The sequence below is a fragment of the Rana temporaria genome, chromosome 2 (genome assembly GCF_905171775.1).
Source record: "Rana temporaria chromosome 2, aRanTem1.1, whole genome shotgun sequence".
Classification (NCBI taxonomy): domain Eukaryota; kingdom Metazoa; phylum Chordata; class Amphibia; order Anura; family Ranidae; genus Rana; species Rana temporaria.
Genome location: NC_053490.1, coordinates 505,255,352 through 505,272,396, shown reverse-complemented (window position 1 = coordinate 505,272,396; position 17,045 = coordinate 505,255,352). Strand labels below are relative to the sequence as shown.

Genomic DNA, 17,045 nt, shown 5'->3' with positions numbered 1-17,045 from the left:
GTTAATTTTTATTAAAGGGGTTTTCCACCCATTTTTTAAGTTTATTAAAAGTCAGCAGCTACAAAAAGTGTAGCTGCTGGCTTTTAATAAACTGGCCGGGGGTCCGCTCCTCTCCCCCCTCCCCGGCCGGTGTCTTCATTGTCACTGTGGGCACCCGGCCGTGATAGCCACTGCGCATGCGCGCGCGCGGCCTGGCGCTGCGCTGTTTGATTGGACAGGCGATCGCCTAGGACCTGACGTTTCCTAGGAGATCGCCTACAGGGAGGGGCTGCCAAAAGGCGATTAAGCTTAATCGCCTTTGCAGCCCCCCGGCGGAAGGAGGAAGTGGGACAGGAAGTCCCCTTCTCCTGAAGCCCCCACACCCCCCCCAAAGAAATTACATGCCAAATGTGGCATGTAAGGGGGACAGGAGTGGGTTAAGAGGAAGTTCCATTTTTGGGTGGAATTCCTCTTTAATGTATGTGGAATTACTTGGCACTGTTAAAATTATCATTTTTTTTGTTTAAGTAATTGGTTACATGGGGATATGGTGCTTGTGGCATTTCTCCCAGCCCGATAAATCTTATTTTTGATACTATTCAACGTTTTGCCACCAATATTCCTTTCAATTCTGATGACTGTTCTATGTCCAATTTTTACAACCAAGCAAACTGTTTCAAACAAGATTTTCAAAAATTACGAGGCTTAGATTAAGTAGAAGATCTACTCTTGGCCTTAGAGAACTTGCGGCTCTCCACCTACTGTACACATGTCCTGCACAACACAAAAATATCTTTAAAAAAGATGAGCTCCAGTATAAGCAATTATCATCTAAATACAAAAGTTATGTGTATTCTTACACATATCTTGCTGTGCTTTGTGAATTTTTTCCAGATCTTTTAAGTAATCCAGTGTAAAATTGGCTTCTATGCAGGAGCTTCCGGTAGTAAAGACCAGTCACTGCTGCACACTCTTTGTGCAGGGTGTCTGGTCTTGTAACCACCACCTACCTGTAGTTTTCTGCAGGCAACTTTTAGTGGGAGGGCCATTCACTACAGTGAATTTTTATTTATTTTTTAAATAGAGGCTAAATACCTTTTGTCACACGGCAGCTGTGCGGTCACATGATCTCCCTGTGCTGGCCGGTCCGATCTATGGAACGCAGGAGGGGCTCAGATTCCCATGTGATGTCAGCCGGCTAGCACAGGGGAATCTCAGCCCCTCCTGCTTTCCATAGATTGGGTCGGCCAGCACAGGGAGATCACGTGACCGCACAGCTGCCATGTAACATTTTTTTATAAAATCCACTGTAGTGAATGGCAGCCTAATTCGAAGGGGATACTTGTATATTTGCTCCATTATACTGCTGAAAAGCAGCGGGAAGGGAGGGCAGGAGAGCCATTCTCACGATGACAGGGAGGTGGGGGAGAGACTGTCAGAGGAAAGCAGCGGATGACAGAGGCACATAAACTGACTATGGTAATCAGCAGCCACATGGTCAGCAGAGGCAAGGTGGACACCAGGATCAATCAGGTTTTTACAAGATAGGAAGGGAAAAATTACATAGCACAAGCATTATGCTATACAGCATGCCTTAAAGGAACAGGATCTTGGCTTTTTATTTTAGGGTTACAACCAGTTTAAACTTGCGCCTTTCCATATTTTTCTTTTCTAACACTGCATTAAATTTTGAGATATGTAGATTAACCACTAGAGAGGGGGGATCTGTATTTTATCTAACCCTTCCTGCTTAACATCTGCTGAGATAAAATATCAGCCAAAAAAACTACCGTACTTACCGGCACGCGCCGGCGTAGAACACACACCCCAATTTAAGAGGGAAGTTTCAGGATTTTTTTTTTTTTTAATAAACCACTTTGAAGCAAAATGATGGTATCTGAGCATCAATGCAGCCTGATCTGTGCCCATCTGCAGCCTCAGTGCAGCCTGATCTGTGTCCATCTGCAGCTTCAGTGCAGCCTGATCTGTGCCCATCTGCAGTCTCAATGCAGCCTGATCTGTGCCCATCTGCAGTCTCAATGCAGCCTGATCTGTGCCCATCTGCAGCCTCAATGCAGCCTGATCTGTGCCCATCTGCAGCCTCAATGCAGCCTGATCTGTGCCCATCTGCAACATTCCTCCTCACTGCAGCCTGATTAGTGCCAATCTGCAGCCTATACATTTACCAACATGCCCTGCCTGTTCAGTGCCCATCTGCGCCCCCCCTTTTAAGAGGGGGAGCGAGCGCCACTGAATTACATAGAGCCGTGATCTCCTTCCTGTGTACCCGGTGCTCCGTCACTCACAGCCACGCCTCCTTCCCCTGCTCATATGATAGGCAGTACAGTGGTCCAATGCGGGGCCAGGAGGCGTGGCTGTGCGCAACGGAGCGCCGGATACACAGAAAGGCGATCATGGCTCTATGTAATTCAGCGGCGCTCGCTCCTCTTCCCTCAGACAGCAGGGATCAGCGTATAATACGCACACGCGGTTTCCCCCTGATTTTAAGTGGAAAAAAGTGCGTGTTATACGCCGATAAATAAGGTTTATTGTATTCAATGAGTCAGCTCAGTTGTAGGCTTGTATTGTCAGAAAAGACAGTAAGACACAGTCACTGTGCAGTATAGCAAAACCAAAGCCAGAGCATAAAGCTGGTCATTGATTTCTCAAAATGTGTCCAGTTCAGCAGGGACTGCCTGAATTCTGATCCATGTATGGCCATCCGCGTTCAACAAAAGTTAATCAAATTCCTGTTGAATGGGAATTTTGGAAAACTTCTCAATCAGTGGCTGCAGCTGCTGATCAGTTTATTCTGACAACGGAGGCGTCCCGCTGTCAGAATACAGTATCTCAGCAGGGAGGATGCCTCTATCCACCTCACTTGTTTCACAGTCTCATCTATGGCCCCCTAAATGTGCAATAAGCAAATATAGTTGCCTCAATGTACATCATTTATTACAAACTACATAAAGATTTTCTTTTCCCAAAAACTAAGGGCCCTTTCACACCAGCAGACGAACGGTCCGCTTTTCATAAGTCCGTTTACGGACTTACAATGGTTCCCTATGGGATCACGGCCGTTAGCGGATGGAGCATCCGCTAACGTCCGTAATCACCCGCCTCCGTCAGGATCCGGTTTTTCAGACGGAAGAAAACCCTATTTTTCTTCCGTCTGACGGATCGGATGAATACGGACAGACGGTCCGTATTCATCCGATTCCCCATAAGGGAGAGCGGAGGAGAGACAGGGCGGTCTCTGCACTGTGTGCGGGTAACGCCCTGTCCACCGACAGCTTAGTGGGGATTAACGGAGGAATCCCCGCTGAGCCAACCGGGCTAACAGAGCGGATCAATACGGATCCGCTCCGTGTGAAAGAGCCCTTACAAATGCTGAGAAAATTATTTACAGCAAGCCGACCTCTTCTACATCTGAAAGATCCCTGGAGAGACTATACCTTTCCTTTAACAGTCATTTATGTATTAATTTCATTTAATGTGATTTAGAAAACTAAAGGCTAGCTCTATAGCAATAAAAACTGGTATTTCTGTAGTGGGCAGATTAGATGCCAAAAAGATAAATCTTGAATCTTGGTTCCAAGATCCGACTTCTGCTTTCCCATAATTTTTTAGGGTTTTAGAACAGGCAAGGTCTGTTGAAATTTGTAAAGGACAAGATTGAAGAATCCAGCAAGGAGACCTAGACTTGACCAACTATAAAAACATTATGGCTGCAAGGGATCAGAGAAAAAGGAACCAGAAAAATACAAAGCAGATGGGAGTTTGAAACGGCTGGAGCTTGTATATAAAATATTAAACATCTTCAACCAAATGAGCTAGAATGGTCTCAAAATTTGGCAAACGATGAAATCAGCCACACCAAATATAGTGGCTCTCGAAGCAAAATTATAAAAGGTGCTAACTAGATGGTATCTGGTCCCATCCAGAATATCCAAATCCCCCCCCCCCCCAATATCCCTCTCAACGTTTTCAAGGCTGTACTACTCTGGGTTCACATGTACATATATGGTGGGAATGTCCCATACTAATCTTCCAAATTCATTCTTCTATGTTCAATATAACCCTTAAACCGGATCCCTCAGTAGCACTTCTGAACAGAAAACCACAAATCATAACAATTCAAATTACTTTTTTTTTATAACCATGGCAGCTAAACTGTAGCAAAAGCGTGAAAATCGAACCCTAGAGTCGGTCAAACAAAGTCACACAATCTATGATACATGCTAAAACTTAAGCTATACTACTAGATAAAGTTTCGAATTTTGAATCCTTATGGAGACCTTGGATCAAACGGCATTAACTCCCTGGTTTGGACTGTTCACTAATTTCTCCCTGAGATATTATAATATCCACGCTGCTACTATGATTACCTTCACCTGATTCTCTAACCATTGGTCCCCCTGGACATTTTTTTTCTCTCTCCCCTCTGTGCCCTATACCCTCTACTAGGTTTATTCTTGTTAATTATCTCATATACCAACTGTAATAGAAGATGCTTTGAATGGTTGGGATTTTTGACCTTCGCACCAGATAAAGCCAAGCCAATAGAAGGAACTTGGCCCTGGTTTAGCCCAATTTATTCCCCCAGCTATTCTACAACGCATTAACTTTATAGATCTTTATAGGTTCATTCAATTCTATTCTCTTCATGGATGACATAATTATATTATATTATTGCAATCAACTTAATTTCTCAATTGCTTGTCATCAAATAGCTGCTATGAAGCTATGATCATGACACTTTATGTTACGTAAGCTTATCCTACAATCCGCTAGGTTATCGATTTTCATTTACATTTATAAAAGAGTTACTTTCCTGAATGATTGCGCTTATTTCTACTATACTCTTGTACATGTTCTGTTAATGGAATATCTATTTCTATTATATTATTGTATATGTTCTGTTAATGGAATTTTGTTGATAATTATAAAATTAAATAAATTATTTGAAACATAATATATTAAACATTTTTGGGTAGACCTGGCCTTTAAATTGTTTGCAAAATAATTCTAATTAAAAGTGATCAATTTTTTTTTTTTACCTACCAATGGAATGCATTTTTATTTGGTATCAAGCAATGAAAGGTCACATGATATGAGCGCTAAAGCTAGAGATTGAAGAGCTGGACTATGATCATGTCAGCACTTAAGTGGAAGGTCGTCAAAGAGACGGGTAAAGCAGCAGAAGACAAAGCTTTGATTTCTGCAAAGAGCCGCAGAATCACAGCAATGCTGCATGTCATTAATAACAGAAAGGCCATAGAAATGAAAGTAGTCCACCCTGTATGTACTCACACTGTTGGCTGGGGTCCATGTCTGTGGTAAGCTTGACGTAGTTGGAAGGGAAGAGACCCACTTGACCATTCAGTTCACCTTTCCACCAGTCTGGATCTTCTTTGTTCAATACGTTGATCACCTGACCCTTGGCGAAGGCCAGCTCGTCATCATTCTGTGCAATGTAATCATACATCCCAATGACCTGGCATGCTACAGAGACAAAAACAAAGCAGGATCACTCATGGGCTTATGGGATGGTCATCTTCCATTCTATGTACTGATGGGGGACACACAAGTGGTTTTCTAGCCAGTGAGATTACTCCTCAGGATAGGTTGTCAAACTGCATTTTTAGAAGGGCATTGCAGCTCTTTCAAATGAATGGACTGCCATGCCTGCACAAAATGTGGCTTCCAGAGCCGCAGAAGTGTGAATCTGGCCTATGAAAACGTAAAGTGTATCCTCAGGTGATACAAAAGAGATTAAACAAATACCCCTACATAGGTTGTGTCTGTTTAAATGCAGTCTTCTCTACAACCATTTAAAGTGCAGAACTTACAAGCTTGTCTGAACTGTCAAAAAAAAGGGGTGGGGGAGCTAAAGTTACACCCTGCAGGGCTCAGGAAGGAGAGCTCTGCGAGGTGATTTGAGGGAAGAGACACGCCCCCCTTCACACAGCACACAGCAACAGAGCTGAGGCCGTCAATCAGCTGGAGGTCCCTCCCCCATCCCCTTTTTTCTCTTGGTGTCAGGGAAACCTGTCAGAAGTAACTCATGCTGATAGAGGAATAAAGCAGCAGACAAAAATGACACTTAGTGCTTTTAATTGAGAAAAGTACACACTAGGGGTAGGCAATCTGGGGTCCTCCAGCTGTTGTGGAACTACATTTCTCATGAGGCATTGCAAGGCTGGCAGTTACAATTACTCCCAGAGGCATGATGGGACTTGTAGTTCCTCAACAGCTGGAGGGTCCCAGGTTGCCTACCCCTGCTATACAGGGATAGGCTTTGCTCATATTTCATGCCTGAGGTTTACAACCACTTGCCAACCAGCCACCGCAGTTTTACTGCGGAAACGTGGCTCAGCTGGGCGAAAGAACGTTGTTATGTCGCTTCGCCCTGTGGCCACCAGGGGGCGCACGATGACCATCGGGCACTGGCGAAAAGGCTCGTGACACAGCGAGAACCAGGATCTGTGTGTGTATCAGTAATTTCTCAGGGGGGATGAACGTATGAACAGTGATCTGTCATTTCCCCTAGTCAGTTCCATCCCCCCTTCAGTTAGGACACACATCTAGGGAACACATTTAACCCCTTGATCGCCCCCTAGTGTTAACACCTTCCCTGCCAGTGTCCGATGTGTTAGCCATAATGTTGCAGTCCCGATAAAAACGCAAATCGCCACCATTACTAATAAAAAAAGAATTATAATAATAAAAATGCCAGAATTCTATCCCCTATTTTGTAGACGCTATAACTTTTGCACAAACCAATCAATATACACTTAGATTTTTTTTTTACCCAAAAATATGTAGAAAAATACATATCGGCCTAAACTGAGGAAAAAATTTTTTTTGAAAAAAAAAAATGGGATATTATAGCAAAAAGTAAAAGATAATGGGGGTTATTTATCAAAGGCAAATCCAATTTGCACTACAAGTGCAAACTACAAGTGCAAAGTGCACTTGAAATTGCACTGGAGGTGCACTTAGAAGTGCAGTTGCTGTAAATCTGAGGTGTAGATCTGAAATGGGGGGAAGCTCTGCTTTTGTTTATAGCGCAAAATATAAAAACCGCAGAGGTGATCAAATACCACCAAAATAAAGCTCTATTTGTGGGGAAAAAGAGGATGCAAATTTTGTTTTTGGTACAGCGTAGCACGACCGCGCAATTGTCAGTTAAAGCGACGCAATGCCATATCGCAAAAAGTGCTCTGGTCAGAAAGGGGGTAAAATCTTCCCGGGGCTGAAGCGGTTAAGTCTCCAGCATCTTCCAAGCCAATTTGAATGATTCTCTATAAAGTGCTAATGAATTAGTCCGCACTATTCAAATAAAAGAAACACTTATATGGCTTTAGAAGGACAATTTGTTTTTTACAAGTTATTTTACAAGTGTTAATGTTATGGTTATATTAAATCTACAATTTAAACATTTTTTTTTTATAATCTAACACTTACACCCCCCCCCCCCCCCCCACCTGCAAAAAAACAGTAACCTGCAAACGAGGAGTTATGGGAGCCTGGAGCAACAAGAGATATTTAAAATGGTTTAAACCTCAGACATGAACAAAGCACATGCTTCTGTAGTGTGCAATTGCCCCTGTCTAAAGTGTCATTTATTTCTGCTGCCTCATTCCTCTGCATGAGTTATTGCTGACAGGTTTTCCTGACAGAGTTAAAACGGTGACCGGGAGGGAGCTCCATCACACAGCCTGTGCTTCATATCATTAGCTCTCCATCCTTTCTGTATGAAGCTGTGAGAGGGTGTCCCTTGCCTCCAATCAGCTCTCAGAGCGGTCCTCACAGTGTGGAAATTAAGATCCCTGCCCCCTGCTGTTGGAGCCAAGAAAAAAATACTGTGATCTGTGTGTTTTCAGAATGAGCTACAGGACAGATGGCTGCAGATAAACAGGTCCAACTTTTGTAGGAGGATTTGTTTAATCTCTGCATTATCACCTGCTGCTAGTCACGTCACTGGGTTTATTCAAGTGTTTTTAAAAACACTTGAATGCTGATGAGTCAGAGGTGTGTGTGTGGCACAGCAGATCACCTAGATATTCTAAATTTAGTGCAAGATCCAGTAAAATGGCAAGATAACCCACAGACCCCCATTGATGTGAGAAAATCAAACAAAACATACACAATATTACCAAAAGTATTGAGACACCCGCCTTTTCACACACACATAAACTTTAATAGCATCCCAGTCTTAGTCTGTAGGGTTCAATATTGAGTTGGCCCCGCCCTTTGCAGCTATAACAGCTTCAACTCTTCTGGGAAGACTGTCCACAAGGTTTAGGAGTGTCTATGGGAATGTTTGACCATTCTTCCAGAAGCGCATTTGTGAGGTCAGGCACTGATGTTGGACAAGGCGGCCTGGCTCGCAGTCTCTGCTCCAATTCATCCCAAAAAGGTGTTCTATGGAGTTGAGGTCAGGACTCTGCAGGCCAGTCAAGTTCCTCCCTCCAAACTCCCTCCATCTTTATGGACCTTGCTTTGTACACGGATGCGCAGTCATGTTGGAACAGGAAGGGGCCGTCCCCAAACTGTTCCCACAAAGTTGGGAGCATTAAAAATGTATTGGTATGCTGACGTCTTAAGAGTTCCCTGGAACTACCTGAAAAACAACCCCACACCATAATCCCCCCTCCACCAAGTGACTTGGACCAGTGCACAAAGCAAGGCCCATAGAAGACATGGATGAGCGAGTTCGGGGTGGAGGAACTTGACAGACTTCAATCCGATAGAACACTTTTGGGATGAATTAGACCTGAGACTGAGAGCCAGGCCTTCTCGTCCATCAGTCCCTGACCTCACAAATGCGCTTCTGGAAGAATGGTCAAACCTTCCCATAGACATACTCCTAAACCTTGTGGACGCCTTCCTAGAAGAGTTGAAGCTGTTATAGCTGCAAAGGGCGGGCCAATTCAATATTGAACCCTACAGACTAAGGGGCAAATCCACAAAGATCTGCACCCGCGCAGCGTATCAGAGATACGCTACACCGCCGTCACTTACTTGTCCTCGGTTCGAATCCTGAAAGAATTTGCGCCGTAAGTTACGGCGGCGTAGTCTACCTCTGGCGGCGTAACAGTGCGTAATTAAAATCGGCGATTAGGGGGCGCGTTTCATTTAAATGAAGCGCGTCCCCGCGCCGAAAGAACTGCGCATGCGCCGTCCCTAGATTTCCCGCCGTGCATTGCGCTAAAGGACGTCGCAAGGACGTCATTTTTTTTTAACATAGACGTGAATTACGTCCATCCCGATTCACGGACGACTTACGCAAAAAAAAAAAAATCCTGAATAAACGCGGGAACGACGGCCATACTTAACATGGCAAGTCTAACTATACGCCGCAAAACACCAGCTTTAACTATACGCCAGAAAAAGCCGACTAGAGACGACGTAAGAGAATGCGACGGCCGCGCGTACGTTCGTGGATCGTCGGAAATAGCCAATTTGCATACCTGACGCGGAAAACGTCGAGAACTCCACCCAGCGGACGCAGAAGTATTGCATCTAAGATCCGAAGGCGTACGAAGCCATACGCCTGTCGGATCTAACCCAGATGCCGTCGTATCTTGGTTTGAGGATTCAAACCAAAGATACAACGCGGGAAATTTGAAAGTACGCCGGCTTATCAGTAGATACGCCGGCGTACTCGCTCTGTGGATCTGCCCCTAAGACTGGGATGCTATTAAAAGTTCAAGTAAAGGCAGGCGTTCCAATACTTTTGGTAATAAAGTGTATTTGATGGGTCAATAATATATATAAAAAAAAAACAAAAAAACAAGCAAGCTTGAAAGGCAAATATTAATCAATAAAGGATTTTATGCCAGAACTATTAGTGTTTAAAATGCGACGCCAGACAGGTGCCTAGAGACAAAAGTTGTAAAAAGCTATAGAAAAGCAAGTTTATGAAAGGCAAATCCACTTTGCACTACAAGTGCACTTGGAAGTGCAGTCGCTGTAGATCTGAGGGGTAGATCTAAAATGAGGGGAAGCTCTGCTGATTTTATTATCCAATCATGTGCAAGCTAAAATGCTGTTTTTTTATTTTCCTTGCATGTCCCCCTCAGATTTACAGCGACTGCACTTCCAAGTGCAATTTCAAGTGCACTTTGCACTTGTAGTGCAAAGTGGATTTGCCTTTTCGTAAATAACCCCCATAGTAACCTGAGATCGGAGGATAGAGAAAGTACTTACTGGTTGGTAACACTGCTGGTTTAGGCGGCTCTGTAGGGGTGACCTTATTTGTACCAGGGCTCAAAAGCTTAACATAGTTGGCAGGGAACCAACCAATCTGTCTCTTCTTGCCACGGGCCTGCAAAGATTCAAAATGAAATAAAACTATGGAAGTCTGATGTGAAATAAAATAGTATTTCTGATTTACTGAACATTTTTATTCTTGAAGTAGATTGAGGGTTCCTTCACACCATACGGGCATGAAAACTGCACAGATTCCAGTTGCAGGGACATCAGTTGACATCGGTTTTCATGTGCGCCAGTTATGTGCCCTGTTCAAAACCAATGTCTAAGAACAGGTTCAACTAGAAAATGTGGAACCTTTCCCTTTCTGGGACAATGACAATGCCTCCTTGAGAGAGAAGCTGGCCAGAGCAGTGTGGAGATCTACCAATCTTTGCAGGGATGCTTGCAACATGAAGTAGAGTAGAAGCGGAGACCAAAATTCCAGATTGTAGTCTCTGAATACAGTATTCTGGACCTAAACGTCTGAATTATCCTGGGACAAGATTACTGACAAGTGGGGGCACCCCCTGTGAGGAGGATTTGTCTGGGGCAAAAGGGTACACTTTCCCCTGGTGATCTCCTTGACAAAATTATACAGAGATTTCCCCAAGAGGTGTTCACCCAACAAAAGAAGGTACCCATGAGGCGTTTCTTGCACTGCCACTCCACATAACATTTGAGTCAAAAAGTCCTCAGAAGCAACCCTCAGGATAAATCCAAGATTCTGCAACATATCCTTGTACCAGACAGCAGATGGACATGGAAGCACAGGCAGGCTGCAGAGCAGGGTCTGCAAGTCAGAATAAGGCCTTAGAAAGAGCTTTAACCTCCCTGGCGGTATGATTCTGTCTGGAATTACGTACCAAAAGCGGTACAATTATTTTGCAAGGAAATTTGGCGTTTTATACTGTAGGCCTGCAATTCTTAGGAATAACTCACTTAAATCTGACCAAACAAGAGTCTAGTAGGCATCCCGGGTATGATTTTTTTTTAAAACAAAAATTATAAATTATAATATAATAAATAATTATAAATAATTATAACAAATAATAATATAATTATAATAAAAATTATTCAATAATGTAATCAACTCAAAATCACTGAAATTTGCTCAGTTGCAGAATTGTCGCTGTCATTACTTTTATTTTTTTATGACGAATTTCCCCACAAATCGCTATCGCACAATTCTGCAAGTGATTATAATTTATTATCACTGTTTTCGAGCTGATCTAAAACCATTTTTGACATAAAGGGACACTTTTGGACAATCTACAGTTTGCAGGCAGAAAGAACCGTTTTTATTATATAAAAGTACATGTAGGACACTGGGCAGACCACTAGGGACAAGGGGGGTGTGTATTTTTTACATACAGTACTGTAATCTATAAGATTACAGTATACTGTATGTATTGTGTTTGTTTACCTTTTTGAATTTGGCGCCGTTCTCCGCCCCCGTGCGTCGTAACGTCGCAGGCAACGGAGATCGGCGGCACACGGGGACACTGTGAATCGAGCAAGGACGCTGCTCGATTAAGTAACTTGTCTGTGGATGCTGCGAGGTAAGCCGCGCCGCTGCACACTCTGCACATCTACCCCGAGCGTGACTCGGGGATACCGATCCTAGCATCGAAAATCCACCCCGAGTCACGCTCGGGGATACCGCCAGGGAGGTTAAACACTGGGCGGTCATCAACAGTCAGCCTTGTTAAGATAGAAAAATGGTGGAATCCACAAGGGAACATTTCACTTTTTTAATAAACGCATACCGAATAGGATATTGCTGGGCAAAACACTTGAGGAGTGCATGTAGCACTTGGTCCCATCTTTTTAGCTTGTCTAACTGCTGAGATAGTGTGGTTGACAGCTCCTTTATAACCCTCCAACCCCATCCTTTGCTTTGCAAACACACCTAGAAAGGAGATTAACATTTAACCATGATTGACTGCACTTGACTCAAACCAGGCTCTTTCCTTGAGGCAATCTCTGTCACTAGATATGTGGGCAAACGGGCCATGTCAGCACAGCTTCCCCGACTGCCTACTCCATAACAACAAAAGTAGGTGTAAACCCTGGCTGCTTGCATCCTAGCAACCAGTCATAGGGATGCATTCAAGGCACAGGAAGCAGTGGCAACAGAGCTCAACCTTCCTAATGCCCACAAGTCTGGCTTCCAGCAGGATAGGAAAAGAAAGGAAAGAAAAGAAAAGAAAAGATTTTCTCCACATTTCAATACTGTTTCATTGGAGAAGCGAATACATTAATTGTCCAATATAAAGAAAAGAAAAAAGAAGGGAAAGGAAAGGAAATAAAAAGGAAAATGAAAAAGGAAAATAAAGGAAAGAAAGGAAAATAAAGGAAAGAAAGGAAAATAAAGGAAAGAAAGGAAAATAAAGGAAAGGAAAAGGAAAAGGAAAAGGAAAAGGAAAAGGAAAAGGAAAAGGAAAAGGAAAAGGAAAAGGAAAGAAAGAAAGAAAGAAAAGAAAAGAAAAAGAAAGATTTTCTCCACATTTCAATACGGTTTTATTGGAGAAGCCAATACATTAATTGTCCAATATATTTAGACAAAAATCCTATTATAATAATAATAATAATATATTTTTATTAATGCTTATGAGAGGAGTTCAAGATTTGGGATAACAGAAGCACTACACAGTAGGTTTTAGAAATGGCCAGTGTCAATAGGCTTTGTGCTTGTGTCGATGGCATCATTTTGACAAAAGTTTGGATCATTCAGAACTTATACGACTTGCAGTTCACCTCCTTCTGACCTGCTTTAAGTTGGTTTGGCATAGGTTTATATTTACCATAGATTTATATTGGAATGCAAATTCCACTTCAAGTGAACAAAGGCCCTTCAGCACAAGCCCAAATAAGGAGTTCATGAAAGACCAGAGTTGTCAAACAAATCTGAATTTTCTTTTTATGAGGAGGCAAGTTTACCACTTAAGGACCCCCTACCGACGATATACATCGGCAGAATGGCGCAGCTGGGCACAAGCACGTACCTGTACGTCCTCTTTAAGTGCCGAGCCGTGGGGCAGAAAGAAAGTGCACAGCCGCGGGGCAGCCGTGGGGTCGTGAGCGCGCCGCCGGCAGCATGCTCGTGACCCACTCCGAAGCTCCGTGACCTCGCCCGCGGGACCCGATAGCCGCCGGTGTCCCGCGATCAGTCACCGGAGCTGAAGAACGGGGGAGAGGTGTGTGTAAACACACCTTCCCCGTTGTTCATTGTGGCAGTGTCAGTGAGTGTCTGTTATATAGGCAAAGACGATCACCAACGTCACACGTCCAGCCCCGCCCCCCTACAGTTAGAAACACATATGAGGTCACACTTAACCCCTACAGTGCCCCCTAGTGGTTAACTCCTAAACTGCAATTGTAATTTTCACAGTAATCAGTGCATTTTTATAGCACTTTTTGCTGTGAAAATGACAATGGTCCCAAAAATGTGTCAAAATTGTCCGATGTGTCCGCCATAATGTCGCAGTCGCGAAAAAAATCGCTGATCACCGCCATTAGTAGTAAAAAAAAAAAAAATTATAATAAAAGTGCAATAAAACTATCCCCTATTTTGTAAACGCTATCAATTTTGCGCAAACCAATCGATAAACGCCTATTGCAATTTTTTTTTACCAAAAATATGTAGAAGAATACATATCGACCTAAAAACATATTTTTGGGGGATATTTATTATAGCAAAAAGTAAACAATATTGCATTTTTTTCGAAATTGTCGCTCTATTTTTGTTTATAGCGCAAAAAATAAAAACCGCAGAGGTGATCAAATACCACCAAAAGAAAGCTCTATTTGTGGGAAAAAAAGGACGCCAATTTTGTTTGGGAGCCACGTCGCACGACCGCGCAATTGTCTGTTAAAGCGACGCAGTGCCGAATCGCAAAAAGGGGCAAGGTCCTTAACCTGCATAATGGTCCAGGTCTTAAGTGGTTAACCTTGGACAGAGGGGTGGCGGTGGACGTGGTATACTTGGATTTTGCAAAAGCGTTCGATACAGTTCCGCACACATGGCTAATGTGTAAGGTAAAGTCTACAGGCTTGGAAAAATCTATTTGTAAATGAATAAATTCGTAAATTATTAAAAAAAAACTGTCTAAAAGACCCAATTCAGAAAGCAGTGGTTAATGATTCTTACTCCGAATGGTCTAAGGTTATCAGTGGTGTACCCCAAGGTTAGTGTTGGGACACTTATGCCGCGTACACACGATCGGTCAATCCGATGAGAACAGTCTGATGGACCGTTTTCATCAGACCAAACCGATCGTGTGTGGGCCCCATCGATTATTTATCCATCGGTTAAAAAATGTGAAACTTGTTAAAAATCCACGCATGCTTAGACTAAATTAGGGGACGGGAGCGCTCGTTCTGGTAAAACTAGCGTTCGTTATGGAGATAGCACATTCATCACGCTGTAACAGACAGAAAAGTGCGAAACGTCTTTTACTAAACACAAAATCAGCTAAAGCAGCCCCAAGGGTTTGAACTTCCCCTGTATAGTGCCGTCGTACGTGGTTTACGTGACCGCGTTCTGACACGATCGGTTTTTTAACCCCGATGGTGTGTAGACACGAATGACCATCATTCAGCTTCATCGGTTAACTGATGGAAAAATCCATCAGACCGTTCTCATCGGATTGACCAATCGTGTGTGCAGGGCATTACTTTTAATATAGGCTCTGGGATTAAAAGTACCATTTCAGTCTTTGCAGATGACACCAAGCTATGCAGTGGAATAATGTTTTTACAGGACGTCTTCAACTTACAAGCCGACCTCAACGCACTGTGTAATTGGGCAACCATGTGGCAAATGAGGTTTAAAGTCGATAAATGTAAAGCTATGCACTTGGGGGCCAAGAATACGCATGTATCATACCATATTAGGAGGGAGTACAACTGGGGGGAATCAGCAGTGGAGAAGGATCTGGGGGTCTTGGTAGATCATAAGCTTTATAATAGCATGCAATGCCAAGCCAAAGCAAGCTAAATCTTTTCTTGTATTAAGCAAGGTATGGACTCCAGACAGAGAGAGATCATTTTGCCCCTGTGTGAATCATTAGCAAGATCTCATCTGGAAAATGCATTTCAGTTTTGGGCCCCAGTTCACAAAAAGGATATTGGGGAACTGGAGAAAGTGCAGAGAAGGGCAACCACACTGATAAGAGGCATGGAGGAGCTCAACTTTGAGGAGAGATTAGAGGAACTGAATTTATTCTTTCATGAGAAGAAGAGATTAAGGGGGGATATGATCAACATGTATAAATATATAAGTGGTCCATATAGTGAACTTGATGCCGAGTTATTCACTTTAAAGCGGGGGTTCACCCTATCGACGAAAAAAAAAAATTTTTTTTTCTTTTACCATAAAATCAGGCATTGTAGCGCGAGCTACAGTATGCCTGTCCCGAATTTTTTACCCCCGTACTCACCTTGTACGCGTAGATCGAAGATACCGGGGAATGGGCGTGCCTATGGAGACGGAGGATGATTGACGGCCGGCTCTGGCGCGTCACGCTTCTCCGGAAATAGCCGAAATAGGCTTGGTCTTCACGACGCGTGCGCATAGCCTGTGCGCAGGCGCCGTGAAGAGCCGAGACCTACTCCGGCTGTCTTCGGGGAGAGTGACGTGCCAGGGCCGGCCGTCAATCATCCTCCCTCTCTATAGGCACGCCCATTCCCCGCGGGAGCCGAAATCTACGATGTCCGATTACAAGGTGAGTCCGGGGTTAAAAAAATCGGGACAGGCATACTGTAGCTCGCGCTACAATGCCTGTCTCGATGGTAAAATCGTGTCGGGGGGGTGAACTACCGCTTTAAGGTCATCACAGAGGACAAGAGGGTACTCTTTACGTCTGGAGGAAAAAAAGTTTTAATCTCCAAATACGGAATGTTTTTTTTCCCCTCAAGAGCTGGTTCTGGTCAGCTTAGTAGATTGCTTTAAAAAGGCCTGGATTAGTTCCTAAATGTACATATTACTACTATGTACTAACATTTATAGGTAAAGTTCATCCACTGAATAGCCGATTGCCTGTCGGGGGGATCAGGAAGGAATTTTTTCCCCTGCTGGAGCAAATTGGATCATGGTTTGCTGGGGTTTTTTGCCTTTCTCTGGCAGTTAGATGATCTTGAATGAAATGAAAACAAAAGTATACCTGTAACTCTCCTTCCCACCAGCCTCCAGGGTTCTTCTTCCTAATCAGGATCAGTTGGCCAGGAGCCAGGGTCAATTGCTCAGGACCGGTAGCCGCATAAGGGGCAATAACCTGAGCAATTTCTGAAGAGCAAACAGAAATGAAAAAATATTTTACCATGCAACACTACAATATGTCAAGTACTCACTAATGCCAAAAGTTACCATGTAGTATTTCTACAGCATATATATTGTATATTGACATTCAACACATTTGTTTACCACCGCACCCAAGTGGATGAAAAAAAAATACACATTTGTATGAATATGGCGCACACTACTGAGAACAATATAATCAATTTACATATAACACAAACCATTTGTGTGAAAAAAGCAAAGGTAATTAAAAATAAGAACTCAGTTGTCCCAGAAGACGCCATTCGCAGAGAAACGTGTCGGACAGAGTTTACATATGAAGTCATCGCAGCCAGCGAGACGGGTGACACTCTGCCCGGTTTGTTTTATACACTGCTTGTGATTCACAGCCTTGCTGTATATGTAACTTTTATTTTTTTTGCGGTTTTACGCTATGAGGCTTTCCCCCATTTACATTCTATATACATCTGGATGGTGAGCGGCCTTTCAATTTCAAAGGGACACT

General features: G+C 43.4%; 1 protein-coding gene across 3 annotated transcripts in view; it reads right to left on the bottom strand.

Moving 5' to 3' along the window:
• Window positions 1–17,045, bottom strand: part of ITSN1 (intersectin 1) — a 266,243-nt gene that overhangs the window by 72,095 nt on the left and 177,103 nt on the right. For all 3 annotated transcript variants that reach the window (XM_040338914.1, XM_040338913.1, XM_040338912.1), the window contains 3 exons: window positions 16,407–16,528; window positions 10,198–10,315; window positions 5,293–5,484 (listed from right to left, as the gene is read on the bottom strand). In XM_040338914.1, coding sequence (XP_040194848.1) covers window positions 5,293–5,484; window positions 10,198–10,315; window positions 16,407–16,528 — 432 coding nt within the window. The remainder of the gene's footprint in view (window positions 1–5,292; window positions 5,485–10,197; window positions 10,316–16,406; window positions 16,529–17,045) is intronic.